The 27387-nt window shown below is 56.4% G+C and overlaps 12 protein-coding genes across 12 annotated transcripts; 7 read left to right on the top strand and 5 right to left on the bottom strand.

Annotated features, from left to right (window-relative positions):
* Positions 1-133: 133 nt before the first annotated feature.
* On the bottom strand, positions 134-1166 carry PUNSTDRAFT_140240 (Isochorismatase hydrolase; the record flags this gene model as incomplete). Its single annotated transcript, XM_007378635.1, has 4 exons — positions 134-181; positions 235-354; positions 406-721; positions 775-1166. The coding sequence occupies 4 exons, from the start codon at positions 1164-1166 to the stop codon at positions 134-136; spliced, it is 876 nt and encodes a 291-aa protein (XP_007378697.1).
* A 256-nt stretch (positions 1167-1422) lies between these two features.
* On the top strand, positions 1423-4283 carry PUNSTDRAFT_129447 (uncharacterized protein; the record flags this gene model as incomplete). The annotated part of the gene is made up of 6 exons (XM_007378634.1): positions 1423-1483; positions 1685-2186; positions 2243-2858; positions 2918-2967; positions 3029-3130; positions 3188-4283. 6 exons carry the CDS (start codon positions 1423-1425, stop codon positions 4281-4283), a joined length of 2427 nt encoding a protein of 808 aa, XP_007378696.1.
* Positions 4284-4886: 603 nt separating this feature from the next.
* Positions 4887-5679, bottom strand: PUNSTDRAFT_109958 (SGS-domain-containing protein; the record flags this gene model as incomplete). Its single annotated transcript, XM_007378633.1, has 3 exons — positions 4887-5218; positions 5308-5470; positions 5569-5679. 3 exons carry the CDS (start codon positions 5677-5679, stop codon positions 4887-4889), a joined length of 606 nt encoding a protein of 201 aa, XP_007378695.1.
* Positions 5680-5863: 184 nt separating this feature from the next.
* Positions 5864-7868, top strand: PUNSTDRAFT_79578 (uncharacterized protein). The gene is made up of 9 exons (XM_007378632.1): positions 5864-6093; positions 6149-6161; positions 6216-6268; positions 6322-6369; positions 6418-6503; positions 6557-7076; positions 7140-7268; positions 7323-7404; positions 7457-7868. The coding sequence occupies exons 1-9, from the start codon at positions 6027-6029 to the stop codon at positions 7551-7553; spliced, it is 1095 nt and encodes a 364-aa protein (XP_007378694.1). The 5' UTR covers positions 5864-6026; the 3' UTR covers positions 7554-7868.
* A 1512-nt stretch (positions 7869-9380) lies between these two features.
* On the bottom strand, positions 9381-12010 carry PUNSTDRAFT_129444 (uncharacterized protein; the record flags this gene model as incomplete). The annotated part of the gene is made up of 5 exons (XM_007378631.1): positions 9381-9790; positions 9858-10120; positions 10180-10963; positions 11020-11458; positions 11516-12010. The coding sequence occupies 5 exons, from the start codon at positions 12008-12010 to the stop codon at positions 9381-9383; spliced, it is 2391 nt and encodes a 796-aa protein (XP_007378693.1).
* A 702-nt stretch (positions 12011-12712) lies between these two features.
* PUNSTDRAFT_57552 (uncharacterized protein) lies at positions 12713-14141 on the top strand (the record flags this gene model as incomplete). Its single annotated transcript, XM_007378630.1, has 4 exons — positions 12713-12935; positions 12986-13500; positions 13558-13697; positions 13760-14141. 4 exons carry the CDS (start codon positions 12713-12715, stop codon positions 14139-14141), a joined length of 1260 nt encoding a protein of 419 aa, XP_007378692.1.
* Positions 14142-14688: 547 nt separating this feature from the next.
* Positions 14689-16247, top strand: PUNSTDRAFT_95081 (RTA1 like protein). Its single transcript, XM_007378629.1, has 10 exons — positions 14689-14735; positions 14805-14927; positions 14981-15064; positions 15114-15174; positions 15233-15345; positions 15406-15428; positions 15486-15566; positions 15621-15660; positions 15709-15904; positions 15963-16247. The coding sequence occupies exons 1-10, from the start codon at positions 14723-14725 to the stop codon at positions 16138-16140; spliced, it is 912 nt and encodes a 303-aa protein (XP_007378691.1). The 5' UTR covers positions 14689-14722; the 3' UTR covers positions 16141-16247.
* Positions 16248-16447: 200 nt separating this feature from the next.
* PUNSTDRAFT_140236 (uncharacterized protein) lies at positions 16448-17395 on the top strand (the record flags this gene model as incomplete). The annotated part of the gene is made up of 3 exons (XM_007378628.1): positions 16448-16692; positions 16745-17242; positions 17291-17395. The coding sequence occupies 2 exons, from the start codon at positions 16448-16450 to the stop codon at positions 17124-17126; spliced, it is 627 nt and encodes a 208-aa protein (XP_007378690.1). The 3' UTR covers positions 17127-17242; positions 17291-17395.
* Positions 17396-17733: 338 nt separating this feature from the next.
* Positions 17734-19313, top strand: PUNSTDRAFT_117454 (uncharacterized protein; the record flags this gene model as incomplete). The annotated part of the gene is made up of 8 exons (XM_007378627.1): positions 17734-17838; positions 17897-17940; positions 17994-18251; positions 18304-18321; positions 18371-18644; positions 18697-19017; positions 19071-19172; positions 19227-19313. The coding sequence occupies 8 exons, from the start codon at positions 17734-17736 to the stop codon at positions 19311-19313; spliced, it is 1209 nt and encodes a 402-aa protein (XP_007378689.1).
* A 108-nt stretch (positions 19314-19421) lies between these two features.
* On the bottom strand, positions 19422-21569 carry PUNSTDRAFT_95069 (phospho protein phosphatase PPZ; the record flags this gene model as incomplete). The annotated part of the gene is made up of 5 exons (XM_007378626.1): positions 19422-19946; positions 19996-20088; positions 20138-20165; positions 20218-20643; positions 20675-21569. 5 exons carry the CDS (start codon positions 21567-21569, stop codon positions 19919-19921), a joined length of 1470 nt encoding a protein of 489 aa, XP_007378688.1. The 3' UTR covers positions 19422-19918.
* Positions 21570-22115: 546 nt separating this feature from the next.
* On the bottom strand, positions 22116-22859 carry PUNSTDRAFT_59304 (40S ribosomal protein S11; the record flags this gene model as incomplete). Its single annotated transcript, XM_007378625.1, has 5 exons — positions 22116-22207; positions 22269-22352; positions 22408-22536; positions 22609-22704; positions 22808-22859. Coding segments are annotated over 5 exons (453 nt in total), but the record flags the coding sequence as incomplete, so codon positions are not given.
* A 1138-nt stretch (positions 22860-23997) lies between these two features.
* PUNSTDRAFT_79558 (DNA ligase I) lies at positions 23998-27367 on the top strand (the record flags this gene model as incomplete). Its single annotated transcript, XM_007378624.1, has 16 exons — positions 23998-24019; positions 24065-24224; positions 24285-24319; positions 24368-24570; positions 24628-24683; positions 24734-24799; positions 24848-25013; positions 25073-25315; positions 25366-25534; positions 25582-25657; positions 25708-26005; positions 26059-26241; positions 26291-26521; positions 26579-26926; positions 26977-27066; positions 27120-27367. The coding sequence occupies 16 exons, from the start codon at positions 23998-24000 to the stop codon at positions 27207-27209; spliced, it is 2436 nt and encodes an 811-aa protein (XP_007378686.1). The 3' UTR covers positions 27210-27367.
* Positions 27368-27387: the final 20 nt, after the last annotated feature.

Below are 27387 nucleotides of genomic sequence, written 5' to 3'. Positions count from 1 at the left end.
CATTAGGGAGAGGCTCGGGTCGGGGGCCCGGGGTCCGCATTTTATGTATGAGACATAAACGCGCTTGGTTGATGATCGCTCTTCCGATTCGTCGCTGCTCCATATTCATCGATACATTGTAGTGTACACTGCGTTAGAGAGCTTCTACGACGCGCTTGGTATCTGTAACAAAGCCATAGCTCTGCATGGCCGATGAGACTCGAGCGTGGCAGCGAAATGCGTGAAGGGACGTACACCCGCATTGTAGAGGACGTTTTCGAGGCCGCCTGCTGGAGAAGTGGTGGCGGTCGCGTCCTGGAGCATGACGACGTCGTAGCCACGGAAGTAGGCGTCGGAGAAGGTGCCCATCACGCACTGTCGCTGGGGGATCAACTGTTTGCTCCCACACAGGAACACGGGACAAACCTGATCGGCGTTGACGCCAGCGAAGAGCAGGCTCCGGATGCCGTTCTCCTTGAGGTAGAGGTCGAGCGCAGACTGGTAGCCCCAGATGCCGCTGATGCGGTTCTTGTGTATCCAGACGTCAGTCCCGGCGGTGTGACCGGCAAGGTAGAGGTCTTGGAGAGGTCCGTAAAGCTGGGCGTTATATGAGCCGCGCATGAGGAGGGGACCGAAAGGGTCGGGGAGAGGGGAGCCGAAGCCACCGCGAGAAGAGCGCGAAAATTGGCGGGCGAGAGAGGGCGGTAGGGTATGCAGCTCCTGCGGGGTGAGGCCCCAGTTGCTGGTGTTGGCATGATAAGTCGGGCGCAATGCACGAGGACAGGAAGGACCCACAGCCAGATGATGCGGACGCCGTGCTTGCGTAAAGCCGGGACAACGGCGAGCAGCGGGTCAACGCATGCGATCCCCGTCGGATGGTCGCGCAGGTCCTTGTGGAGGAAAAAGTTTTGCATGTCGACCACGACGAGCGCGGTGTTGGCGCCGGTCAGGCGGATGGTGCGCTCGCCGTCGACGGGGAGTTCGATCTGGGTGTCGGCATCGAGCGGGGGTGGGCTGGCGGCGTCATCGCAAGCGAGGAGGTGGGCATCGGAGGCGAGGCTAAGAGAGAGCGGGCGGGTGCGAGTGAGGTCGACGAGGCCGTCGGGGTACTCGACCCAGAAGCCGGATTCGGAAAGCGTCTCGCCGTACTGGGTCGGGGTCGCTACGCGCGGGCGGCGCTTGGCCATCGTCGAGCGCGGGGTCGGGCAACGACGTGGGCGGCGAGCATGGCTGGTGTCTATATGGCGAGATAAGATGGGGGTGGGCGTGTATGCGCGGGCTGCGAATAGAGCGTCGAGAGCGTGGGTGATAGCGAGCAGCGAGCCGTGGGCGTGGGTGCCGAGTGGTGCCGAACCAAGTATGACGTTGCCGATCCCACGCGGTGGTCGCTGTGCCGCCTTTTTGCCTTGCTCGCTCTCTCCAGCACAGTCCCGGGGACATGACATGACCCAGCGCGCGCCCCGACCGAGGCAGCAGCAGCAGCCAGCCTCCTCCACAGACACCGGTGAGTCTCCGAGTCTGCATCCCTTGTTTTGTTCTGCTGCCCCTCGTGCGCCGCCCACCGGGTGTTCGTATTTCCCTTCTCGTCGTCGCGCCGGCTCGCCAGTCTTTGTGCTGCGATAGCCATCGCGACATCCACGAGCGCACCCACCATCGACGAGCGCACCCCCGCCGCCACCGACGAGCGGCCCACAGCTGCTGCCAGTGGTACCCGCTCCGGCCACGCCGCCTTCTCCTCCTTTGCATCTTCTCGGACGCTCGTCTGGCAGCTTGTTCATCCGTTTGCCTTTCCAAGGACAAGTTCTGACGAGTCCTCCCTCCTCCTCTTCCTCTGTTGCCTCGCAAACGCAATCTCAAACGCAACTCACGAACACCGCCGCCGCCACGACCGCCACCGCGACCCTGTCGGACGCTGCCTCCGCCTCTTCCACCGCCGCCGCCTCTGCGATCTCGGCCTCTGGAAACCCCGGCACGGCGACGGAATCCATGTCCTCGTCCGGCGGCGCGATCATCACCACCCTCGACACATCTGTCCCTGCTACGACCTCTGCCACGACGGCCGCCTCGACCGCTCCTGCTACGACCTCTGCTGCCCCTGCTACGACCTCTGCTGCTCCTGCCACCACCTCTGCCACCCTGGATTCCGCCTCCGTCACGACCACCGCTCCGAACGACACCACCACGGCCTCGACTGTTTCCGCAGCCTCGTGAGCGTCGTCCACCTAGTTTCGTCCCATTCATCGCGCTCATACCCTTCACGCAGCACGACCAGCCTCGCCACTTCGACCGCCCAATCCCCCGCAGATTCCACCTCCGCATCTTCCGGCCCGACCACATCCTCCTCAGATCCCACCACCTCCGCCTCTTCCCAGTCCCCGACCACGGTCATGTCTTCCAATGATCCCACCACCGGGTCCTCCTCCGCCGCCACCACCTCCCAGGTCACCACCCAAAATACGCAACAGACCACCACGACCACCCAGGTCACCACCGACCGCGGGACGACGACGACCAGTCAGCAAACCACCTCGCAGCCCACTACGACCACCAACCAAGGCGGCACGACTTCCAACGGCGGCACGACCACCACCCGCCAGATCACGACCGAAGGGCCCACCACCACTACGGAAGTGACCACCGATGGTCCGACGACGACCACGCAGGTGACCAGCGATCAAGGCGGGACGACCACCGAAATCGTGAGCGGAGGGACGACGACCCAGGTCGTGTCGAGCGAACACGGCCAGACGAGCACGTTGAGGGTCACTTCCCAACCGGTCACGATCACCAGCACCCACGCGAACGTTGTCACCACCGTCATCACCTCCACGGACGCGCAGGGCAGCACGGTGTTGGGCACCGAGGCGTCGACCGAGTTTGTGAGCGGCACCCGGTCATGAGCCACCCTTTTTATTGGCCCCTGACCGTCCTTCCATAGGTCACGGCGATCGCTACCGAAACCCAGGCGGTGACGATCATTCCTGCGGGGTGCGTCCTGTTTCACGTGAAACTGCTTCCGCGCCGGTCTCACTCACGACGCGCTTCTCAGATCGACGTTCCAGTCCACGGTCGTGATCATCACCACCAATGCGGCAGGCGCGACGATCACCTCCACCCCGGCGGAGATCACCAGCTTCATGACCGTGGTCAGGTACGCCTCCGTTCTGCTTCCGGTCGCGATTCCAGATCTGACGACGAATCTCAACAGCACGGAACCGAACGGCGACGTCACGACGATGATCTCCACCACCGCCATCGCGAACCCGCACCTGTCCACCGACTCGCCCTCTTCCTCGAACACCTTCTTCGCCAACCACGGCGCCGTCGCCGGTCTCTTCTCCGGCATCGGCGTCGCCCTCGTCGCCGCCGCACTCTTTCTCTTCTTCTGTATCCGCCGTCGCCGTCGCACACGGCGGCTCGAACACGACACCGCCGTGCAGGCCGAGCTCGCCGCGGCCGGGTTCGGACGCAGTCCGCTGCACGACGATGACGACGGTGACGACGACGCGGACGCAGACGGGTCCGGCGACATGCGCCAGCGACGCTCGTCCTCCGTCCTCAACTACCCTTCGTCCTCCTCGCGGCCCACGATCCCCAACCTCGGCCTCGGCACGAACGCGCGGTACGGCAACGTCAGCTATTCGACCCTCACCCAGCACCTCCCCAGCACGGGCCCGACGACCCCCGGCGTCGAGGGCGGCTACGCGGACCGGTATGCGGACCCGTTCGCGACGCCGGCCGGCACGCCCGCGGAGCGCCAGGCGCTCATGGCCACGCCTCCGCCGCCCCCGGGGGCGATGCCGCCCGCGCTGATCGGGCTCGCGCTCGACGGTTCGGAGAACGACGGACGGCAGGGACACCGGCCGACGGGTTCGACGTCTACCGGAAGCGGGCACGCGCCGACGCCCAGCGCGGGGAGCATCGAGCCGTTGCTCGGTGCGGGCCACGCGCGCGCGAACAGTCAAGGGAGCGCGGCGCCGAGCCCGCCGCCGCGAAATCCGCAGCGCGTCGTCGACCGCGGGCTGGCCGATCCCGGTGGCGGAGCGCCGGCGAGCGCGTTGCTCGGTGGGCCGCCGCCGGTGGCCGTCGTCGGCCCTTCCGGGGACAAGAGGCGGGCGAGCAGCGTGTATTCGGACGAGAGCGGGGACGGGAGCGGGAGCGGCGGGCAGGACGCGCGGTTGGGCGACGTGGACGACGAGCCGCGGGACGAGGAGGATTATTCGCGGAGATTGGAGGTGAGGAATATGCCGGACGGCGCGGCGAGCTATCTCTCCAGGACGTCGACCAAATCGAAGGACGATTAGACCCGGGTGAGGATACGAGCGACGCTTGGCTTCTTCGGCCCGTGGGTTGACAACGCATGCTCAGGTTTTTTTTCTCTCCTCTCCCCCTCGCTATCGAGCTGGCGCATCGTGCTATGCTGTGTATGCTATCTCATCTGTCGGGCCTCGGACACAATCACATTCACGACCCTCGCCACGCACGACGGACCGTCGTGCGCTGTGGCCCCCTCTGCATTGTCACATATACTCTCATTCCCACAATCCTATCGACGGACTCGGCTACCGATCAATCCATCTCGGACGCTCCTTCATGACCCCCATATACGCGGACGGTGTGTACATAGCAGTAGCACAGGCCGACGCTGATCCCTAGACACTCTCACTCCTTTCTGCTCTCTATATCATAATCATCTTTCCTTTCGTGTTTTATTATCACCGGCATCTCCCCCGCGCTCCCGTTGCGTTCGGGTACATTACTATCACCTAAATCCGTAGACCAGGCTTGCAAAAAAAATGTGTATTGATTTGCTCGGAGATGGATGGTTAGTCGAGCATTCGTTGGACAGCAGATGACGACAGCAAAAACAAGGAACTAAAACGGGACGACAGACAAAGTGGGGTCAGCTACACGCCCCACTTCTTCCACTCGCTGCCCTCCGGCGGCTTGACCTCGACCTTGCCCTTGCCGACCTCGGACCAGTTGGTGCTGAGCGTGGTCCCGCCCGACTCGGTGTACGACTTGAGCATGGCCCGCTTCGTGTCCTCGTCCGCGTTGCCGTACAGCTGCTGGAAGAAGTTGTTCACGGACGCGTCCCCGCCCACGTTCGGGTCCTCCGTCGACGATTTTTCCTTCTCCGACTCGAGGATCTGCGTCGTGAGCGCGTCCCAATTCTTGCGCTGCTGCCGCGCGGCGGCGACCGCGGCCGTGGGCGTCGGCGCCGAAGAGTTGGCGAGGGCTGCGCACCGTGCGTGAAAGAAACCGATTACCATCAGAATAACCCCGGCGCCGAGGTGGAACGGGGGGGAGGACTGCAAAGAGACGTACGATCAGGTGCGTCGCCTGTGATGCCGCCCCAGCGACCGAAGGCCATCTTCGCGAGGCGGACCTCGACCTTGACCTTGCCGACGGTGTAATCGCTCTTCGCGGGGTCGATCTGGCCTTTCAGCGGCTCGAGCACGAGCGACTTGTCGCCATGCGTGTACGTGACCTATTTGGGGCGCGCGCGCACACACACGATCCAAACGCGGTCGGTATATGCACGATCTCACGGACAGGATACAGCGGGGGAGCCGCTGTGTGGCGCACTTTGCGGGGTTCGAACGCGACCTGGACTTTGTCGGGGTCGGCGCCCTTGTCGAAGATGGAGAGCGTCAATCGCTCGTCGGACTCGTAGAATTCGTGTCGGAGCGTGGCCATGGTGGAAGAGGAGAGAGGAAACGGAGCGTAGGGTTGTTGGGCGGCGCGAGGAGGTATATCGCGCACGGAAGCTTCGAGAACGATAATAGGGGCTCTGACCGCGATCACGTGTGGGGTGCTGTTACGTCTGTAGGCGTCGGTGGTATCAAGGTGGTGATCTTTCCCCTTCGGTCGCCCCGAATACGATGCCAACGAGATCAGGTCGTCCAAACCGCGTATTGCGTGCAAGCCCCGAGCTGCAAAATACCAAACCCGTGACCAGACGCACCCAGATGGGTTATTACGTCATGCGATAGTACGAATGCGAGCCCCAGCCCCGCATCTCCGCATCTTCACCTTGGTACGCGATGAGTACGCCTCCGATCCCCAAAGCCTCGCTTTACTACTATCCTGGATCTATCTGGGCCTCAGTAGGTACGCGACCACTACTTTGATCTACGCGCGTCGGGGCTCACAAACGCGTTATCAGCCCTTCTCGCCCTGTAAGTCATTTGCGTCCGATTCCACCGATAGCCTGCTAAACCGCGAATCGACAGGGAAGAAAAAGGGTATGGACCCGAAGAAGTCGATCTCAAAGTCGTCGATCTGTGTTCGTGCTCCCGGGATCGATCCTAGATCCTAGTTTGACCCGCGACTCTGCAGCCAAAGGCGAGAACTTCGCGCCGTCCTTCCTCCGGCTGAACCCCAAGGGTACGCGGCAGTGACTTGACATACACTCCACACTTACCTTGTGCGCAGCGACCGTGCCCACGCTCGTCGTTCCTCTGGACAAGACCCTGTCGTCTGATATCGAGAGCCGTTATAAAGCGCTCACCGATTCCATTGTGCGTCTGGCCGTCCGTACGCAGATCGCCAGACGCTGATGCTCAATTCACAGGCCATCGCCGAGTTCCTCGACAAATCGCGCAGCGCGAGGTCACGCACGCATACCGTCTCGACCGCGCCCGCGCCGTCGCTCTCGCCCGCCACGCCCGCCTTCCTCGCCGCCTCCAACTCTGTGATCGCGCTCCTGCACTCGGACGCGCTCGATCCGAACAGCCTCTTCTACCTCGCCGCGCGCAACCCGGACCAGCTCGCGGCCGCAACACCGGCCGTGCTGCCCTTCCTCGAGGGTCGCATCGCCGCGCTCGACGGCTTCCTCGCCGAGTCCGAGCGCCCGGAGGAGGACGGCGGCCTGCACGTCACGGAGAAGGTCAAGGCGCTCTGGCGCGAGAAGCGGCTCGCGAGCGTCGCGTTCTGGGAGGTGTTCCGGTACGGCACCAAGTCCGAAGCAGAGCTCGACGATGCGGCCAAGCAACGGAGGAAGGAGTACTTTGAGCAAGCGAAAAAAGTGTGGGATGGCGTCAAGGCGCCGCTTGTAGCGCTCAACAAGGAGATCATTGGGCCGTATGTCCTCGGTAGGTCGTAGCGGATCCGGGGGGGTGGGCCGTCGGTCTGAACGCATCTTTTATTGCCACCAGGTGATCAGCTTTCTCTAGCTGACTTGCACCTTGCCGCGTGGCTCTCCCGCGTCCTACAGCTCGTAGGTTCTTCGGTTGGAGACCAAGGTCCTTTGGCCATCGCGAAGCTCGAGTCTCAGGTGGCACCTGGTGAGCGTTATCTGCGAAACCTGTTTTCACCGGCACTGTCTGACGGCCATCCAGATGGGTCTCTCGGGCTTCCGAAGGATTTCGCCGTCCTGCCGCCACAGAACACGCCAACTCTTGACTCTACTCCGTCGGACAGGTATCGTTTCCCCGCTATGCTCGTTGGACCGGAATTGACAAGCGATGTACAGCCGCCCACCGGTAAAAGTCAACAAACTCGCTGCATTCTGGGATGCCATCCGGGAAAGGCCGAGCTGGGCAAAGATTTATGAGGAAGGATTGCACTAGGAACGATTAGAGAGAGCGCCGCTGTAGAATGTACATGAAAAAAACAAGGATCGCAACAGCATCTTACTGATAGTGTCACGAGCGTGAGTAGAGACAAGTAGAATAGGGTAGAACGCCCTCGATTAGCGTAGTCTATCGTAGATCGGCGTATCATCTACTTGTACTGACTTACTTGATGACTGACCATTACAGTGTTGAATCACTCCTTGATGCACTATCACTCCTTGATGCAATCGGCTCTCCCGCCTTTCACTGGCTCAGAACCCTCTTATAATTAATTCATAGTGTACCTTCATACTGTTGCAAGAATGTATCAAGTTTTCTAGTCCGTGGGGCAAATGGTCGATTTTTGAAAAATCATCGAGTGCCTGAGAATGAACATTCTGGCACATTGCGCTAAGGAGTTGGGCCCAGAACTGCTCTCAACATCGCTGGCAGTCACATTTTTTCGACTCTTCCTTATGAAACACCATCCTGGCTACATTTTTTGATATGACACCAAGTTCCAAATCGTCGATGCCGGGTCCATAGCTTGCATTTTCAGACTTGAACCCCATCTGAGCCCGACGCGCGTCGGCCAACTGACCGCGCGCCAATACATTCTGTGACTCGAACAGTCACACCGGGTAACCGGAGGGATCAGTAAGCGGTGCATCAAGGAGTGATAGAGGCGACCTGGCGACCTCGTTTACAAAATGCCTCACTGACGCTGCCCTCCGGTTCGTTTTGCTCCAGAAAATATTCCTCAGGATGCTACAGCTCGCAGCTTTCATATGAGAGGCTTACTTTGCCATGAACTGCGGTATTGCAGGCGCTATGGACCCCTCTCACGTGACTGCATCAAGGAGTGATTGAACACTGTAGGATATAAACTGCGCTTTCGCGCTGATCGAGCTCTCGGAGCTCCCGTGTATAACTTAGATAGTAATCAATTGACTCTATTGTGTGCTTCGTTGTATGAAGCATCCTTAGATTAGTTGAATACTCACTGAATTAACTATCGTCTCCCTCAAACTGAAGGCCTCGCTGACTGATCAAGAACCTTACTCTTATCTTATCGGTAACACATTTAGATTAGATCTTATCTATCTACCGCTACCATTACAGATAGCATCATCTCACGCTCACATTGACTTGCAAGGGTGTGAAGGAATTACTTTGCTCAGACTACTACACCTTTTTTAGACAACACTAGGGTTAGGGTTAGGAGGGAGAACGGACGAAAAAAAAATGGCCTGCCCAGCCCGAGGGCCGAAGCAGGACAGGGAAATATTGAGAAAGTGCATGCGCCGAAGCACATACAAGCCGCCGTTCCTTCCTGTATGGACAAGGTCGCCGTGCTCTGGGAAGGCCCGACAGCCCGCACTCCCAGGACATGAAGGGGAGCACGCCTTCAAGGTAAGTATGAGTTGTTCGGATCCTGAGGAGAGGCTTATATAGTTCCAGGGCCGTGAGAGATCAACGCAATTGTTTGCTCGTGCTTGCTACCCTTCGATGCGCTCGCGTCTGTGATGCACCACAGGCGAGAGGCAACTAACGGCAAGACGTTCATAGATGCGTTCAGAGTGATGAATTGTTCCAGTATGCAATGTTCAGAATATGCTACCCAAAGGATGGACTAAGACGGCAGATGCGAGCAATAAAGACAGACGAGAAAAAGTGTACGCTGAGCCTTGCAATACAAACACGGACCAAGTCCTTAGACGAGGACGCGATGCGAAGCCAGACAAGTGCGTAGGCAAGGACAAAGGAAAGTATGCTACATGTGCCAATAAGAAAGTGAGGTGTTATGGGTGCGTATTAAAGACCATGAAAATAGATATGTCTCTATGATTGCTTGTACTTCCTCCTGTTCGCCCAGGGCGAGGTATGCCGGGCGACGTTCTCGCCCTGGTTTTGGTCGATCATGTCCGTGGAAGTTGACTCGTTTTCGCTGTCCGTGAGCGTTGCGTCGCCTTCGCTCTGGGACGTTGTAGTAGAAATAGAGGTTGGCGTCGCCTCGTCCGAAGCGGCGCTCGCCATGTTGTTCGGCCGTGTCCTGCCCAGGCCAATGAGGTCCTCGGTATGCTCCAGCTCCGTAACCTCATCGCCCTCAAGCAGCGCGAGTGCGGTCTCGAGGAACCACATGTGCTTCTTGATAAAATGTACCACGACCGTACCGCCCACACGGGCGCCTTCGTATCGCTTTCGCCTGCCTTCACGGCGAGCGAACGCGTACTCTGGGGTCATCGGGCTTCCTACAGACCGAAAAGCGCGCGTTGAGCAAATCATGCTCCGCGGTCCATAGAATCTAGGTCAACACACCGTTTTGCAGCATGCTCATGGAGCTACCTTCCACCATCGCTTCCACACTCTGCGCCGTGGTCAAATTCCACACCGGTTCGTTGTATCGCACGCCGAACGTCGACACGCTCGAATGTGCCCACTGCGGGGGCGTAGGCGCATTGACGGCGATGGCAGGCACCCATGGCGACCCAAGGATGTCCTGCGCACTCTTACCGAGGTACGACATAATGGAATGCCGTACACGGGTCACCTCCGAAGGGAAAAGGAAGCCATGCGAATACCTGCGATGATACGCTCGTCATTACTTTGCGACCGGAATGAACGAGAGAGGAGCCCTTACACGGTCCCCGATCTGGGGTGATCGTACATCCAACACCTTTCGCTCTTCCAGCGAATCTCATGCGCGCGCGGATGCGCGTTCATCCACTTGGCCGTCTGTTTATCCTCGGCCCCGCGCAGGTGGCCTTTCACACCAGGATCGGTCGCGACCCAGTCGACGAGCGCCCAGGAGAGGGCGTACAGCTCGCCGCCCATGAAACGATTCTTGACAAGGTATCCCCAGTAGATGAGTGGATCGTCGAGAGACGACGGGGGGTGCGCCGGCGGTGGCGGCGTGTCCGGCGGTGGTGCGCGCACGTAGGATGTCAATGCCGTGGGCGGGATCACGGCGCGCTCCGCGTCGATAGGATACGGCGGAGACGTCGCTGAACTGTCGTCAGCGGGGACGTGAGTTGGCGTCGCGAGGGGTGATTGCAGAGAGGACCCAATGTCCCCGTACGGCATGAGCAACGTCGGCTTGTTCGTGAGGTTGCTTCCGGTGGTGTGGAGCTCGATGCGCAAGCGAGCTTCCAGTTCGGCAAGCATCACGAAGGAGTCGTCATCGCATTTGACGACAAAGTCAGGACGGACCCACGAGCCGTTGGACGTCGGCGAAGGATCGTGCTCTGCCCGAGGGGGGGCGGGTCCCCGAAAGTCCGAGTAGGAAAAGGGCGGAGGAGTTGTAAGGTCATTGCCGGGCGATACGGGCGGGACCCATGCATTCTCGGCTGCCCAGCTGAAGTACGAGTGGGTTTTCCCCGAGTTCATGTTCTCTTGGATGGGGAGGATGATGATATCGTTGTACTCTGCCAAAGCGGCGTTGAGGGCACACGACATGCAGAAAACCACTGGAAGCACTCACTCTCCATCTCAAGCTTTATCCTGCGCTCCCAATCTCCTTTCCGCGGCTGACCCAAAATAAAGCGCACGATCGTACGAGATGTCCCGCGACCTCCGTCGCCCTCTCCTGCACCCTCCCGACTGCGTGGGTGATTGGCCCATGTCGTCCGAATGAGCATGCGACGTTCAAAATACGAGTCCATGGAGAAAATGCCGACGAAGAGACCGACGGGCGCGAACGTCTCCAAGTTGGGTGGGGGAAACGGCACGGCATATAGGGACGCGGTGTGCGGTAGAGCAGAGGGAGCGGAAGGAATATGTGGGTAATGCGGGGAAGAGTAGGGGGACGGTACAGAGCAGTAGGCGCGCCATGGCAGCGGTTCCTTATCCGGGTTCAAGATGTGCATCAAGAGGAGCGTGACGGAGACGACGAATGCGATGAAAAGCAGCGCCGTCAAAAACTATCGTTCCGATTTAGCAAGACAGCGTTAGATCAGACTATGGATGGATGCGCTCACGATGGTGAGGGGCTGGGAGGGGAGACATGGATGTCGGAGCGTTCGACGAACGTTCCTGTAGAGCCTGCGGATTTGAAGATACCATCCGTCTCTTCGTCGGCGTCGCCGCGACGCATCGTCCGTCGCCCACCAGCGCGGGCGATCGCCTCTATGGCGGAGGCTGCGCTGCGCCCAGCCGAGCAACGGTTCGCCGGGTTCGCTGTCGGAGGACCATGGCGGCGGGGGCGCGCTGAGGTTGACGGCGGAGGGGTACGCCTGCGGGAACGGCGAGTCCGAGCGGGACGGCGGGGCGTGGGTATGCGAGCCGCTCGAGCGCGGGGAGCCCGACGAGTCGGAGTGGGGCGGAGACTGGCGCTTGGCGATGAAGGACGAGGACGGGCGGGCGGCGGTGGCGGACGAGTCGGAGCGGGACGCGCTGTCGTAGTCGCGGGGCGGGCCCGGGGGCGGCGAGGAGCGGGCCTTGGGGGCGTCGAAGGGACCCAGGGAGGCGGGCATGGTCGTCTCAGGCTGCCGCTGCAGCAGCTGGGCAGGCGAGCACAGGGATGGGGGGAGTTAGCTTGGTCTAAGTTAGTGTCGTGACGCGCGAAGCTGCAGGCCCGCTTCAATACGGGTCCATCAACGCTTCGTTCTTTTTCTCGCACCCTCAGAGTCCAGACGGCCTCACTCTGATCGCAATGCGCCCATGTACGAGCCATTGGGTCCGCAAAACTGATCTCGCTGTGGCTATATCCATCGATCCCCGCACTGCACCCGGGGATACACCCCGTTCTCGATGCGAAACCCTCTTTATAGAGACATGCGGACTGCGGTAACAATTCACAGCGCCGAGTCTACTTGGCAACGAGATAACACTATCCGTGATACTGTACTCTATGAATGACCCACGCAAATGGACCAGCACCAGAACATCGTGATGGCTTGGTTTGGATACATCCTGAGCTGATCCTGAGTGTATGTTTAGGCCTGGGAATATTCCGTCCTGCGGCGGTGCTCAACGGCGATCATGTCGCCGTACCGCTATCCTTCCCTGGACCGCGCCGCAGGTCCGCAGCGCCGACTCGCACTGTTCGCAGTCATCTTCGCTGGCAATACCGAGAGACCAGAGACCGAACCCACCTATAGATCTGGCTCATATACCGCCAGACACTAACGGTCATGCTCCTCACCAAGGACGACGACGACCTCTCGCGCGAGCATATGGCCGGCCCATCCGCTTCGAACGCCTTTCCTCCTCCTCCTAGTTTCGAGGAGAGCGTCGGGCACACTCTAGTTGAGCTTGGTGGGACGAACGACTCTGAGGCTTTCAGTTTGCTCCCAGGTGGCGAGGATGCACCACCGGACTTTACCCCCTATGAGGCAGAATGTTCTATCCATTCCGGCGGAGTCATCGTCTCGCACGATCCCCATTTGAACACTGACGGTAAGCGTGGAACAACATCGCTCAGTACTCGTGCCGAACGAGTCATATAGGCGAGGCCTTGTATCGCTTCCTCATCTCTCAGGCCGCTGCACCTCCTACATACGTGGTCCACTGCAAGGGCGAACATACCGAATCGCGCACGCGCTACATCCACGGTCATGACTCGAACGGTCGCAGCACAACGCGCACAGAGCACTACAACGAGACCGTGGTGGACTTTAACTTCTCCATCGACGTCGGCCAACACATCGTCAGCGGCCCCGTGCATTGGTCTATCGCTGACAACGAGCCTGCGTACCGCGGTCGCATGTTTCAGCAAGTGGACAGCCTGTTCGGCGGCCGGACGAAGGCGGCGCGGCGCGAACGGAAAGCGGCCCAGGCCTGGAGGAAAGAACGAGCAGCGAAAGGCCTCCCGCCTTGGGTCGGGCTTGGGGATGCAGGCGGTCTGGCGGTTACGGACGAGACACATCATGTCGGCGTGCTCAAGTCATCCAAGACTTTGAGGGAATGGGCAGATGATTATTGCGGTTCGGACAAATACCTCAAGGAGTTCGTTTACGAAAAGGTCCGGGGCGGTCTACCTCAATGTTAATTCACGGTGCTGAAGTCATGGTATTGACAGGTGGTCTATGGCTGGAACGTGGGCGCCCTTGAGGCCGCCACACGGGCCGCCATACTGTCGACAGGATACAAGGGCATAATAATGGTCTCCTTCGATATGTCGCATTCGAAGATCTGCGTACGGTCAGACAACCGACTCAGGTTAGTGGACCGCTTCCTTCCCTGAGAGATATCGACCGCAGACGTCTCATCGCCCCATACAGTCGCGCTCTGTCCAACAAATGGCTCAAGGTCCTATTCTTCATCACCCTCATCCTGCCCTTCATCTGGCTCTACAAGCGCTTCCACTCTCGCGGAGGCGGGCGTTGGGAAGTCTGCGGCGGTGCATACGCGATGAAACAGTGGCAACAGGCGGACGAGGAAGACGTCGGCCGTTTCGGACAGGACGCTAAGACCAGTGCGCTCGTGCGCGAGGAGGGCGGCACCCGGAAGCTGGTGGGCGTCAGGGAAGGCGAGTGGTTCCGGAACTGGGAGAGCACGATCCGGACGAGCGTCGGAACGAGGCTGATTGACACGATACCGATGACCATGCCCATTGATGCGAGGGCCAATCCTGCCGCTGCCGCGTTGGATGGGTATCTGTGAGTTCAGTCTGGAATAACTACCAGTGAGCGTCGATCTTCCTTGTTTCTCTCTTTGCATACTGCGGGCTCTCGATTGCATGGGCTGTAATTTTACGTATCGGAATGCACTTGTTGCTTAACTGCCTCATGGCCGGTGCACATAAACCCATTGAGACTAGTCATCACCTCGACCCCACGAAGCTGCGCACAGTGGCAGAATTCTCATGTAGCAGCTCCGGGTCTTGAACCGGGCGGCTCGGAACACTCCAGCCCAGCCTATGACGGAAGCTAACGAGTTGATCATCAAGTGCCTATCAGTGAGTTATCCAGTAGTTCACCAATGGTCCCCGTTTTTCCGCCAATCGTGCAAGGTCCGCAAGACCGGCAACGTTGCCGGCGTTTTAGGCAGATTTTCACACGGCCATCGGTTCCCGATCAATGAAATAATGCTTGCAGTGTGCACGCATGCTGGGATACGCTACCACCTGGCCCCTTTGGGGAGTGTATAAAATCAGCAGCTTGTTGATCCGTCGTTGCAGGCACTCTTGGTCCCCTTAAGCGACGCAGAGCTCAGTAGGTGCTCGTTGCACTTGGGCGACGCCAATGGAAGCTTCTTGTGAGTGCCACCCTAAACGCCGACTTCTCGTATTAGACTCGGCTTCTTGACTTTCAACCACGCCCGTAGCTTTCGCCGCAACGAATGCGACTATTCTCGCTCAGACCCCGCCAAGACACCATTCGCCATATGGCTATGTACCGACGTTATGGATATGCGCTCTGTTCATAGCTTTGTTTGGCTTGTCGACTCGTACGTATCGTCTTACGGACGATCAAGGCCAGCTAATGACACTGTATATGTAGTCATCCATTTCGGTCAGGCGATTTACTTCAGGATGTGGTGGTTATTCCCGACCGCGGTACTCGCTGGTTTCACTGAGATTATTGGTGAGGTTCATGATTGCATGCGCCCTCCCCGTGCTCATCCGGTTGTCAGGCTGGTCTGGTCGTTTGTGGTCATCGAAAAATCCTCTACTGCTTGACCCCTATCTCATGCAGTGAGTTTCATGATGCAATTCGGATTCGTACATTGCCTCCTGAACCTCGACCTTCTAGAATCACGACCACGATTATTGCACCCACGCCCCTCGTTGCCGCAAACTTTATCATCCTGGGACGTATCATACAACGATTGGGCAGTGAATACAGCCGTTTGGGACCCAAGACGTGTGAGTCGAAGGCCGCATAGTCACCAATCTGCGCGGTGCTCATTCTTGCGATGCTTTCAGATACCGTCGTCTTCTTGTGCTTCGTCAGTCTATTATCGCCCTCGCCCTTTCGTCAACCCTTCGTTCATCCACCTCTACAGGATTTCGTTGCCTTGGTCGTCCAAGCGGTCGGCGGCGCATCTGCTTCTCGAGCCGCCGAGCAGAACATGAACCCTGCCAAGGTCTGTTTTGTGTGCGCGTAAGTCGATGCCTCATGCTAACTTTAGCACCTTAAGGGCGGCCATATCATGTTGGGCGGTATTGTTTTTCAGATGGGTACGTTTGTCCCTGCATGCCCGCGATGTGTTGCTGACGTGCTCATAGTGGCAATATCTGTCTATGTGGCTTGCGCTGGAGAATTTTTCATGCGCTTCTTGGCACACAGACCGGTTCGGAAGGTGCAACACGAATCGAGCGAAACCGAGTTAAAGGGTCAATCGGACACTCAGCCCGTTCTGGACCGGAAGCTTCAACTGATGATCATCGGCTTAATTTTGAGCACAACACTGATTTTCATCCGGTGAGCATCGGCTGCCTGCTAGTCCTCCGATGCATTTCTGATCGCGCTCGCCGTGCAGGTCGGTGTATCGAACTATTGAATTAGCAGATGGATGGACGGGTCGCATCATACAAACGCAAGTTTACTTCAACGTGCTTGACGGCGGCATGATCACAGCAGCCATGTTCTGCCTCAATTTCTTCCATCCCGGTGTCCTTTTGAACATGTCGAAACGACACACCTCACACGTTGCCTGATCGCATTCGACATTCCCTGACTGGATCGCATTTGTGGACTTTACATTACCCGCCATGTAATATTACGTTAGTTTTGGGCCTCCAACGAGAAATACATACAGGATATCTATGATCGCCGCGTAGAGAGCTTAGAGAGGGCGGGCGTAGACTCGAGACCCAGTTTCTCTGCGCGATCCCAGGGGCGCTGTGAGATGCTGGACTCGAGGGAGGCGGGAAAGAGGCGGGAAAGCGTGTGCGCGGGCAGAGGCGGCTGGTTTCGAGACTAGGGTGCGACACCGCCACGTTGCCTCCTCGTCGCGTCAACGGCATGCAAACCCGCCTCACTCTCATCGTAGCCGCTACCGTCAACAACGGCATCGGAAAAAATGGCACATTGCCGTGGAGGTTACCAAAGGAGATGCAGTACTTCGCTCGGGTCACGTCAGAGGCGCCAGAGGGCGAACTGAATGCGGTCGTGATGGGGAGGAACACCTGGGAGAGTATCCCCGCTAAATTCAAGCCGCTCAAGCAACGGCTGAACATCATCATCAGCAGCAAGAAGGAGTATCAGCTGTGTGTCCGATGATCTGGGAGCTAGGAACGTATTGTCTGATGCAGGAATCAGGATGCCACCTGGAGCCGCTGTGACCGCACCGATCAGCCTTCAGCCGAGCCTGCAGGCTGTGATCAACAAGTTGGCAACACCCAGCTCCCTACACCGCGTCTTCGTGATTGGAGGGGCCTCAATTTACAGGGAAGCCCTGGCCCTGCCGCCGACATCTCCGGTATACGTCGACCGCGTTCTTCTAACGCGGGTCATCTCGCCGGAGTTCGAAGAGTGCGACGTGTTCATGCCTGACTTCCAGGGCGAAGCGGAGGGGAAGGCGTGGAGGAGAGCGACACATGAGGACTTGAGGACATGGGTGAACTGGGAGGTGCCGGAGGGCCCCCAAGAAGAGAACGGAATGGCATACGAGTTTCAAATGTGGATCCGAGCAACTGAGTAAGGGTAGTAGCGCATGTCTTCACATTATGGGTGTATATAGTTATGCCTTCGTATGCACGAGCGTTGCCAACGGAAACAACGCCCGTTCTCCCTGGGCCCTTCATACTATCCCTGACGCTACGAAGGCATAAGAAGATTGGAACCCTCCCCCGGGAACGGGCGCACCTGCTTGTGTTTAGGATTCCGACTGCAGATCACGTATACCCGGCCTTTCCGTATAACGACGGAGCACCCTTCACACATGGGCTTGACCGAGGAGCGCACTTTCATGCCGCGCGCGAGAGGTGGTGTGGCAGATGGGGCATGGGCATGATGTGGGTGGGGATGAGTCAGAGGCAACGCGGCTTGACGAAATCTTGCGATGAGCGGTCGACTGGATGCCAACAAAGGACGCAGCATGTCTGCGGGACGGATGAGGTGGAAGCGCTGGAGTGCCTAGAAAAGGTCGCGGGAGAAGACGCAGCGCGGTGCTTGACCACAACCACGTTCTTCTTTGAGTCTGGACCTTCTGCCCCCACGCTTAGATCAATCCTGCAACATATACTGTACTTCAATCAACTCTTTTTTCACTGAATCTGGACCGCATTTCTGAATTTACCGGGGAAGGAATGGCCGGGGCACCCGTCAGCACTCCGCTCGTGGGCGGCAAGGCAGCAATCATTCTCTTCGTCGCGACCCTCGTCGGTTTCGTGCTCGAATCGCAATTGAGCCAGGTCAGTCACGATGTACACATCACCTGCTTACAGTAAAATGATCAGGGTTGCGGAATAGTATGTTCAGACCACCCTGACCTACCGGCATCCTTTCTTCCTCTTGTGAGTATCATCAACGGTGTGATATCATTCATTAACTTGGGAGAAAACGGCAGCTACATAGTCCACTCTGCGTTCGCTTTAATACTCCCATTGCATGTAGCATTTTTGCTGGGATCAAATCAAGGATACACCATACAAGATATCACACAGAATCTGGCTAGTGCGCTCAGTCGACATATGCTGCCCAGTAAGGCTCCTACCCGTCGACCGCCTACTGTCCCTGTCGCCAGATTTGGCATTTTTGTCTTTGTGCTTACGATGGCGGTTACGACACCGGGCATACTGTGGTTCGCCGCCGTATCTATGGCACCGTGAGATTTCATTTTGCCGCACCCCGTCCATAAATTCATCTGATCCATATAGATTGAGCGATGTCACTGCGTGAGTTTTGTTGCGTACAGCCGGAAATGCTCTGACCATGAACGCACAGCATATGGAATGCGAACGCTTTCTTTGCATACGTGTTCAGCGTGAAGATATTTAAACTGAAATGGGAGAGCCGGAAACTCGCCGCCGTCGTACTGGCTACCCTGGGTGTGCTCGCTGTGGTATATGGTGGCTCAGTCATCGAGACACCAGGTGAAGAGGCAGCTGGTAGCGAAGCCCAATTCTCGCTGAAATACAAGCCGTCCGCACCTCTGGTTGGCGATCTGCTCACCCTGTGCGCGAGCGTCGGATATGGCCTTTACCAACCATTATACAAGGTTAGCAGCAGTACGCGCCGCAGTTCCTTCGATGAACTCAAAGACCACCCAGAAACACGCTACCCTCCCTTCTGACCCGGATGAAGTCATACCACCAGCCGTGCATTACTCCGCATTGCCAGACGCAGATACGGACGGCGATGAGCAACCGGCTAGACCGATCGAGGACGCCACCGATCCATTGCCGTTCGGCCTGTATGCCAACCTGCTTACCTGTGCCATTGGCTTATGCACGTTCCTGGTGCTTTGGATCCCGCTCCCGTTTTTGCATTGGACGGGCATCGAAGAGTTTGCTCTGCCAGCAAATATGCTCACCGTCTTCTCGATCGCTGGTATCGCGGTGAGCGGTATGGTGTTTAATGCGGGCTTCATGGTGCGTCTGCTCGGATATCTCATGCAGCTCTCTCACTAAGGAAAGTTTCAAAGATTTTGTTAGGCGTTTGGGGACCCATAGTAGTATCCGTGGGATACCTCTTGGTTATCGTGCTTGTTTTCCTGTCGGACATGGTATTCGGGGATGCGTGGCAGGTGGGGCTTCTTTCTGAACAATCCTGGTTTCATATAAACTGACTTCATGGATAGACTGTGACGCTCTGGAGCATATCTGGAGCTGCTGCTATTGTCGTTGCGTTTGGTGTCCTCGCCGTAGACATGCTAAAGTCAACTTAGATCCGTGTGTACATCGGATATATATCCCCTGTCATGAGTTTCTTGGGCCTTAGGCAACAGGCTGGTTCGCTGAGGTCATCGCACGCTGCATACCCCCGCGTCTTTGGCAACGAAGCTCGTTATTTCCGCGTACTGCACAGGGCAACTAAAACGAGCGTATGCATCACACGTAATCAACGGGACGAACCACCCAAATTAAAAGGAAGCTGAGGTGCGAGGGATATCAATGTACAAGGTTGATGGAGAGAGATCGATGCTACTACACAGACACTGTCCTGTGCCACAGAAAGAGCAAAGACAAAAGGCGAAGGACAGAGGGAAGCAAGAGACACAACGAGACGGAGTGGCACGGCGATGGCGAAAGAAGCTATTCGCCGCGAGAGGAATCTGGCCCTGATCGCAGGACGAGCTGCGACTAACCACCTTGCGCGGGCACGGGAATATAGCACGAATGCGTTTCGTGGAGACCAGCGACCTGCAAGGGTAGCATTTCATAGCAAGCGCCAATGTAAGTGGGACGACGGCAAGTTCAGGCGACCGCACCGCACAGCAGAACTGGGAGGACACGACTGAGGCACGTTCCCTCGCATGGGTGACCGCGTCCCTCAAGCCGAAGCAGGCGACGCCATAATGCTGAACATGGTCAGAATGGCACATTGCTGCTGATATTCGATGTATTCACCTTTTCCGTTTAGCCTTGGTCATCTCTTTGCGTAATGCTGCTCCATCCAAAGGCTTGAGCAGCTCGAAGGCGCAGAGAAGATCCTCGGAGACGCTGCGCCCTGATTAGCGACCGCCCACGATAAATACAAATGATGGCCAACCTCATGCAAGCGCCGTAGTTGTCAAACTCTAGAACATCATTGAGCAAAGTGACTTTGGTAGCGCACTGACGTGAACTCACCGCCACAATAGTTTGGCGCACTGAACACCGTCACTAGTGTTCGGTCGTTCCAGAATTCATAGCCGTCTTCAACGACCATGTGTGCTCGACATATCAGGTCCATGTCGTATCGCATCAAGAAGTCGTTGATAATGGCTTTCCCGAAGCAATAGCTGACACCTCGTTCGTTGTCTTCCCAATCCACTGCCGTGTCTGACGGATCTGACCATAGTAAGTCGTTCAGCAAACCGTAATCCGGTACATCGGTAGGTCGCTGTATCCGGCGGATATCCTCCATGGAATGTAACGAGGGAGAGAGGCCGCCGTGTACGCAGAATATCTTGGACGCCACGATAGCAGCAATAGGGAGGCAGTTGAAAACGTCGATGAAGCATTTCCAAGTCTTGATATTACACCGTCGCTTGCATTCGTCGTAGAAACCGTAGACTGGACAAATATCAACATTAAGAGGAGATACGCCAGAAATGATGCTTGCCTCGGGTAACATTGGCACATTCGTGATTTCCCCTCAACAGGAAGAAGTTCTCCGGGTACTTGATTTTGTAACACAGGAGAAGTAATATTGTCTCCAAACTTTGCTTGCCTCGGTCGACGTAGTCTCCGAGGAACAAATAATTGGCAGACGGAGGGAACCCGCACATTTCGAACAGGCGGATGAGGTCTGAGTACTGTCCGTGAACGTCCCCGACGATCTTGACGGGCGGCGAGAGTTCTATAAGCGTTGGCTGGCTCAGAAAAACCTCTCGTGCAGCCGTGCATATGGCGGTGATTTCCACGTTCTTCAGGCATAGCGACTTGCTGATCTTGCCCGTGTACCCGACGTCCAACAGACGTTGGATCATGTCGTCCACATCGAGCTTGCCGAGGCTGTTGACACTATTCAGCGTATTCGGCCCTGGCATGCTACTCGAGACGGAGCCAGGAGTGGAGAATGGGGCGGATAAGGGCGTGGAAGCAGCGCCGTTCGAGAGGATGGTTTGTGCTGCGGGGATGTCGAGGGGGGCGGGTGATGGTTTGTTCCCGAGTACGGGTGAACTGTCGACGGGTGATTGTATGGACAACTGATCTGGTCGCGGGGACCCGGGCGGTCGCATACTGCTCCCGCTGGACGTGGCGGTCATGCCATCCGAGTCGGAGACACTGATGGTGGGGTGCCCATTGCTGTTGGAGGCGGACGACTCCTTTGCTGCGTCCGGCGGTGCGGCTGTTCCTTTGGACAGGCTGCTATGTGGTGACTTGCCGTTCGCCTCGGGCTTGTTAGTATCTTGTCCCGCGTCTGGAGAGGCATCCTTGTCCTTGTCCTTGCCGTGCTTCTTGCTCTTTTTGTTGGCGGTCGACGGCTGCTGGCCCATCGGCAGGGCATGGGCTTGCGCCTGAGGAGAGCTAGGGTGGGGCGAGCTGGATCTGGTCTTGGACCTGCCCAGGAATGAGAAGAGTGCGGGAGCCAGGGTGAACTGAGGGCGGACGTCGTCCGGGTCGAATGCTGTCGCCCGACTGCGAGCGGGGGCTTGTGCGGGGAGGAAGGCGCTTAAGGGAGCGCTTCAACAAGGTAGACGGCAAGAACGAAAGGCGGTGACGGCTGTGAAGAGCAGCGCGCGGACCCTTCGAGGGATGGGACGATGACCTCGACGGTGCCCGTGTGTAGGGAGCAAAGCGTGGGAAGAGCCGGGGGAGCCAACGATCACGGTGATCGACTCCGTCGTATCAGCCGCCCATCCGTGTCTGGGCCGCAAGGTTATCGTACACAGCATGAACACGTATTCGCTTGGCTTGCAAGCCCAGCACGACAGTAGCATAATCGCAAGTGTCATTGTCGCATATGCATACAAAGAAGTGCCATAGTAAACATCGCCTCGCTGGCGAAAAAAATGCGCGCATCCCATCACCCAGCAGGCCAATCAGAACTTGCCGAAAGCCTTCGCAGCGGCCTTGTTCTTCGACACCCTAAGGACGTTGAAACGGACCGTTTTCGACAGGGGTCGGCATTGGCCTGCAGCGCATACGGGCAATGAATGGAAGCTCGGGTGGACCACTCTAAGCCAAACACGTACCGACGGTCACGATGTCGCCCAGCTCTACACGAAAGGCGGGAGAGCAGTGGACAGACAGGTTTTTGTGCCGCTTCTCGTAACGGTCTAAGAGTACGCGTGTCAGCGTGTATTTCAATGTGAGGAGCATGTGAAAACTCACTGTACTTGGGGATGTAATGGAGGTAGTCTCGGCGGATGATGATGGTGCGGGTCATCTTAGTCGACACGACACGGCCGGTCAAGATGCGTCCGCGAATCGAGACGTTACCAGTGAAAGGGCACTTCTTGTCTATACGAGCCATCCGAGCATGCGACAAACAGCATAAACACGCTAGCCCTGGTGGGGATACAGGAGACGTACCGATGTAGGTGCCAGTAATGGCCTCTGAAGGTATCTTGAAGCCCAATCCCACATCCTTATACCATCGCTTCTCCTTCGTGGAAACCTTCTTGCCGCCTGAGTTGTCGTTGTTATAGGTCAGATTGTAATCGATGATGAGAACGCCGTTGCATATTATCAGCAAGCCAGTATACGCAATAAACAGTACAGTAATACGTACCCTTGACCTTGGCGTTTTGGAAGAGGTGTTGCTTCTGGTAGGCCTTCTCGATCTACAGCACAAGCCGGCTCAGTTCAGAGATCCTGAATCGTAGCGGCCCTGCCGTATAACGCACTTGCTCAGCCATGGCAACGGGATTAATTCGAACAAGCGAGGGCTGGCAAGATGTCGGGCGGCCTTGGAGAGATTCTGAACGAGAGCCAGGTGGGATGTCCAAATCCGGTAAACTATGTAGTTTCTCACGCATTCATTCACCTTGTCTCCTTCGAACCATCTGTCTTGGAGCGAACGATTATTAGCAGCCGCCCAATTTCTTTGGCCGCTTCGGATTACTTTACGCTCTACTAGTGTTCTGCCCAACCAGCATAGACCGACAACCGGATACGGTATTGAAGTCGAGGTTTTCACCAACCGTCGCTTGCGGCTTTACTGTCAACGACAATAGTCCCATGCACTTCCTCGGATGAAGGGGGCACCATACGTAGCATATATTACTGCCACCAGTTTCGCGATACAGCACAGTCTCCTACGCTTACACATGATCCCTTGAGAACGACCCATCAAATGTGTTCCTACTACGGAGCTGTTTAATGCTGTTAGCCCGATTCTGCCGTTGCAAGTCTCGTAAACCCAGCGTTACGCCGTGCTCCCGTCCCTTAGGATGATATCAGACATCCATGTTGATTGTGACTTTCTACCTTCAAGCGTCCACCGCGTGCCGAACCAACCACGACGTGTATGTACTCCGCTGCGCATGTCTTCGCGTACTTTAGTCACAGCAAAATCCCCTAACTAGTCGCAACGATGGCACCTGATTTCTACTACATGTGCGTCAAGCAGCCCACTATGAGCCGCCCGAGCTTTCTGGTTCTGAATCTCTGATGCTAAATGTCATAATCGTTTCGTGATCAGACGCGTACGCGCGATTGCTGGCGGCTTGGTTTCGTGCTGCATACGCGGCATTGTCTCGGGTAAGTGGACTACTTGACTGGATACATAGATAGTTGCCCGTCAATACTTTGTACATATATGTTTTGTGTTACACTGTATAGTTAGTCTGAAGTTGACATAGGTCTGAAGTTGACAATGGGACGCAGCAGACTGTAGTCATGGACGCGAGTTGGACGCGTCACGCGTCTGTGGCTGACCATGTTATGCTCTCCCGCGTCTTCGGTGTTGCATGTTCTCGTATGGGTCGCCAGCAAACTCTAGGTACGCGAGCTCTGCGGGCTACGGTATATGCTGACCTTGGTATAGGGAAATTCTTTGACATGCCAAGGGGAGTCAAACCAGCACCTCCGCAACAAGCCAGTTTGGCGGAGTTGTGGACAAGTCAGGGGAGGACAGGCGCGAAGGAAAAGGCAGTCAAGGGCTCGGATGATAATATGGAGGTCGACCATCCGGAAAAGAGAGGCATGTTATGATTGGAATCGAACGCGCCTATCCTAAATACCATGCCATTAGAGGCAAGCTCAAGCAGCTCGACTGCAGGTGCCCGCCCCGCCCCTGAAGGTGAGCATATGTTTCCATGTGACGCGTCTTGCGTCTCATATTCCTCAGAGGGACCTACGAAACGCAAGAAGCGTCGGATTTTGGAGTCTGACGAGGAGTCAGAGAGCATACCTGCAACATCTTCCTCCGGGCGACACAAACCAACTGCACGAAGATTATCCGCCGAGCAAACAGCGACACGCAAATCCAGTGACAAAACCAAATCTCCATCTAGGACCGTGCAGGGTGCAGAAGACATCGATGGTGGCTCTGTGGTACCGGAGGATACCGAAGCTGAGTCCAGTGCAGACGAGGCTGCTGAAGCCGAGGTAGAGGACGAGGGTGAAGATGCCGTGGATGAGGATGAGAACGTAGCTGAAGAGAGGTGTGCATCTGTGCCATTACTTATAGCGAACCGTTGACAACTAGTCTCAGCGCCCTCGCTGCCTTATCCCGCATCGAGGAAGTAGATATCAAAGGCGGGTGGAAGACAGGGGATGCGTATGTTGCTAAACCTCTTAATCGTGCTGAAAACTCATCATATCGAAGTGTACCATATGCCGCTCTGGCCAAGGCTTTTGCTCTCATTGAAGCAACCACGAAACGGCTGGAGAAGACATCAATTCTCACTTCCTTTCTTCTCCTGGTTATCCGGCGCAGCGCGCAAGGAGATACCAAAAGTCTCCTGCAAACGGTCTACCTTTGCATAAACCGAGTATGCATGATTATTGCTTTTCCCTGGCCAAGCTTCCTTATATTCCCTCTTTTAATTAGTTGAGCCCTGATTACGTCGGCGTCGAACTCGGAATCGGTGAAAGTTTGCTTGTCAAAGCAATCAGCGAGTCGACCGGTCGCAGCCTTGCGGTCGTTAAGGCGGACCTGAAGAAGGAAGGTGACCTAGGGCTGGTTGCTCAGCACTCCAAGAACAGCCAGAAAACTCTGTTCAAACCTAAAGCACTTACCGTTCCTTACGTTTTCTCAAATCTGCGTGAAATCGCCCTCAGCACTGGTCACTCGGTTTGTTACACCTTTTGCTAGCATCTTACGTGTTTCTCATGTTTTCACAGAGCCAGCAGAAAAAAGTGTCTGTCATCACGAAGTTGCTCGCAGCTTGTCAAGGATCCGAAGCAAAATATATCATACGAAGCTTGGAAGGAAAATTACGCATTGGCAATGCGGAGCGGACGGTACTGGTTGCTCTGGCTCACGCTGTCGTGCTTGCAGAGAAGGAGCGCGGTAGGTAGCGCTCGTTGTGACCGCTGCGAGTTCTAACGATGCCATAGGGAGCAAGAAATGGAGCGAAGAGAAGTTAACTGCTCGTTTGGAGGAAGGCGCGAACATCATCAAATCCGTGTACAGGTCAGGCCTCAGTGAATTGTCCCGTGATCGCCTCTGACTGAAGAGCCCAGTGAATTACCCACGTATGATGCGGTCATACCTGCTCTTCTTGAGCACGGTATTGATGGTTTGAAAGAACATTGCAAGCTCACCCCAGGTGTACCATTGAAGCCCATGCTCGCCAAGCCAACCAAGGCTATCGGAGAAGTCCTAGATCGCTTTGAGAATAAGCGCTTCACTTGTGAATACAAATACGATGGCGAGCGTGCGCAGGTACATCGCCTGGAAGACGGCTCGGTTCGCGTGTACAGCAGAAACTCGGAGGACATGAGCAAGAAGTATCCAGATTTGGTAGAACAGCTTCCCCGCGTACGCTGTACTCCTGCTCAAACATGCAGCGCAATCTACTGACACTGTTGAAGTGTATCAAGGAAACGACAAAATCATTTGTTCTGGATGCAGAGGCCGTGGCTATCGACAAGACGACCAAGAAGCTCATGCCGTTCCAGGAACTGAGTCGCCGGAAACGGAAGGACGTCAAGGTTGAAGACATCCAAGTACGGGTTTGCCTGTTTGGATTCGATCTTCTCTATTTGAATGGCGAAGTTAGTGCGGAAACCTCTTGTCGATGTCTTGTAACTCATCTTCCACCAGCCGCTACTTCGAAAGTCTTTGTCCGAGCGGCGCGGTTTACTGCGAGAACATTTTCATCCAGTTGACGGCGAATTTCAATTCGCGAAATCGTCGGATAGTCAGTCCACGGAGGATATCCAATCCTTTCTGGAAGAATCGGTCAAAGATGGCTGTGAAGGCCTCATGGTCAAGATGCTTGAAACGGAAGCCAGTTTCTATGAGCCCAGCAGACGCAGTGTTAATTGGCTAAAGGTAAGAGGCCATGTAAAAATGCTATTCTGACTTCTCAGTGGCGACATGTGTTTGCAGCTCAAGAAAGATTATCTTGCCGGTGTTGGCGATTCCTTTGATCTTGTTGTTGTGGGCGCATACTATGGCAAAGGCAAACGAACCAATGTTTATGGTGCTTTTCTCCTTGCATGCTACGACGCGGACTCCGAAGAATACCAGACGATATGCAAGATCGGTACAGGATTCTCTGAGGATGCTCTACAGCAACATTATGATACCTTGAAACCGCTGGAGCAAAGCAAACCGCGAGGGGACATAAAGATCGGAGGCGCCAAACCGGATGTCTGGCTGGAGCCCAAGGTGGTGTGGGAAGTGCTGGCTGCGGACCTCAGCTTGAGTCCTATATACACCGCCGCTCAAGGTTTGGTATGTGTCCTGCATTCCATCTTGAACAATCTGATCTGACCAAAGTGCAGGTGGAGGACCGCGGCGTGTCCTTACGATTTCCTAGGTTCATTCGTGTGAGAGACGACAAGGACGCCGAGGATGCAACTGCGCCGGAGCAGGTAAGATGCAAGCGCCGAGTGCGATGTTGCCCCTTGACGCATGCTCTTCTCAGATCGCTGAGATGTACGAGCGGCAAGCTCTTGCACAAGGAAACTCCGGTAAGAAGAAACGGAGTGGTGATCCTGATGATGGGTTTTGGTGATTGTAATTTTATGGGTATTTCTATACTATCATCGAACCAGTGTTCCTATCGGTACCCCGCGTCCTATTCTGACCATTTTGATTCTCAACGCGTCCACACCCCACCTTAAATCACCAGAAAATGCTCCTTTAGTAGCTATTTGTACCATACATACCCCTGTGTCGCTATTAGAGGGAAG

This window comes from Punctularia strigosozonata (assembly GCF_000264995.1).
Source record: "Punctularia strigosozonata HHB-11173 SS5 unplaced genomic scaffold PUNSTscaffold_1, whole genome shotgun sequence".
NCBI lineage: Eukaryota > Fungi > Basidiomycota > Agaricomycetes > Corticiales > Punctulariaceae > Punctularia > Punctularia strigosozonata.
Note: the sequence above shows the minus strand (reverse complement) of the source record. Positions and strands in the feature narration are given on the sequence as shown.